Source organism: Merops nubicus, unplaced genomic scaffold, assembly GCF_000691845.1.
Source record: "Merops nubicus isolate BGI_N331 unplaced genomic scaffold, ASM69184v1 scaffold37987, whole genome shotgun sequence".
Taxonomy (NCBI): domain Eukaryota; kingdom Metazoa; phylum Chordata; class Aves; order Coraciiformes; family Meropidae; genus Merops; species Merops nubicus.
Window position 1 is genome coordinate 4,708 of NW_008620348.1, and position 1,158 is coordinate 5,865.

The 1,158-nt window shown below is 59.3% G+C and overlaps 1 protein-coding gene across 1 annotated transcript in view; it reads left to right on the forward strand.

Annotated features, from left to right (window-relative positions):
• Positions 1-1,158, forward strand: part of AGRP (agouti related neuropeptide) — a 1,508-nt gene that overhangs the window by 113 nt on the left and 237 nt on the right. The window contains exons 1-2 of the mRNA XM_008944082.1: positions 1-56; positions 341-435. The exon at positions 1-56 is cut by the window's left edge and continues 113 nt beyond it. Coding sequence (XP_008942330.1) covers positions 1-56; positions 341-435 — 151 coding nt within the window. The remainder of the gene's footprint in view (positions 57-340; positions 436-1,158) is intronic.

A 1,158-nucleotide genomic window follows, 5' to 3' on the forward strand; every position in this document is an offset into this window, starting at 1 on the left:
CCGCTACTCCAGCCTGCCACCGAAAGGCAACAACGAGGTGTCTGCAGGGCCGGAGGGTGAGTCCTGGCCCCGCCCCCCTTGCTTGCCTGCTGTCCCCCACTGTGTCACTGGCATGCCCAGGGCACTAAAATTGAGATGAGGACCTCATGTCCAGGCTCAGAGGCAGGAGATCCTCTTCAAGCGTCACAGCTTCTCCTGTCACGGGCTGCAGAGACCAGCCTGGCAGCTCACAGGGAGTGGGGGGCTTTTCTGTGGGGACACACGACCACGGGGAGTGGAACCAGAACTGACACCCCCCTCCCCCAGCAGCCTCCTGGTCCAGCCTCTGTGTATCCCTCAGGAGCGCTGTCCAGGCTGGGATTTGAACAGATGGCCCTGGAGGTCCAAGAAGCTGATGGTGACCTTGTGCAGAGAGGCAGCACACTGGAACCGCAGGTAACACTCCCTGAACCTTCCTACGGACACCCCAAAGAGTGGGAGCAGCTTCCCCTGTGTCCCTGGGGACAGGGGTGTTTGGAGCCCAACATGGGCTTCACGTGGCCTCGCTTCTCAGCTTCCTTGAGAAGTGGGCCCAGGTGAACCAGGGATGCCCCATCCCTGGAACCATTCCAGGTGAGGTTGGCCAGGGCTTTGAGCAACCTGCTCTAGTTGGGGATGTCCCTGCCCCCTGCAGGGGGGTTGGACTAGATGACTTTGAAAGGTCCCTTCCAGCCCAAACCATTCCTGGATGCTGTGACTCTGTGGTGCTGCCTGGGAATGCTCTATCTGTTGCCTGCTGGGGAGCAGCTGGGGCTGGGACGGGCTGAGGCTGCCCAGAGCTGCAAGGGGCTCCAGCACTGAAGGGGGGGGTGGTCCAAGCCTGCACTCCTGCAATGCGTTTAATTAACATCAAGAGCAGCCCAGGAAATATCTGGAGAACAGGAGCTCACCAGGCCGTGCTGTATCTTGCCTGGCTCTGTTTGGGCAGAAGGAACAGCACCCTGCAGCAAAATAAGGCTCTGCTTCAAACTAAATGCATGCAGAAGGGCCTTGAGACATGGTGGACGAGGCAGTGCCACCACAGAGGTCTCGTGGTGATGTCCAACAGACCGAGCCCAGACTGGAGCATGACAGAGCTCTCCACAGATTTCAGCAGCCACTCTTGGCACCAACTCTTTC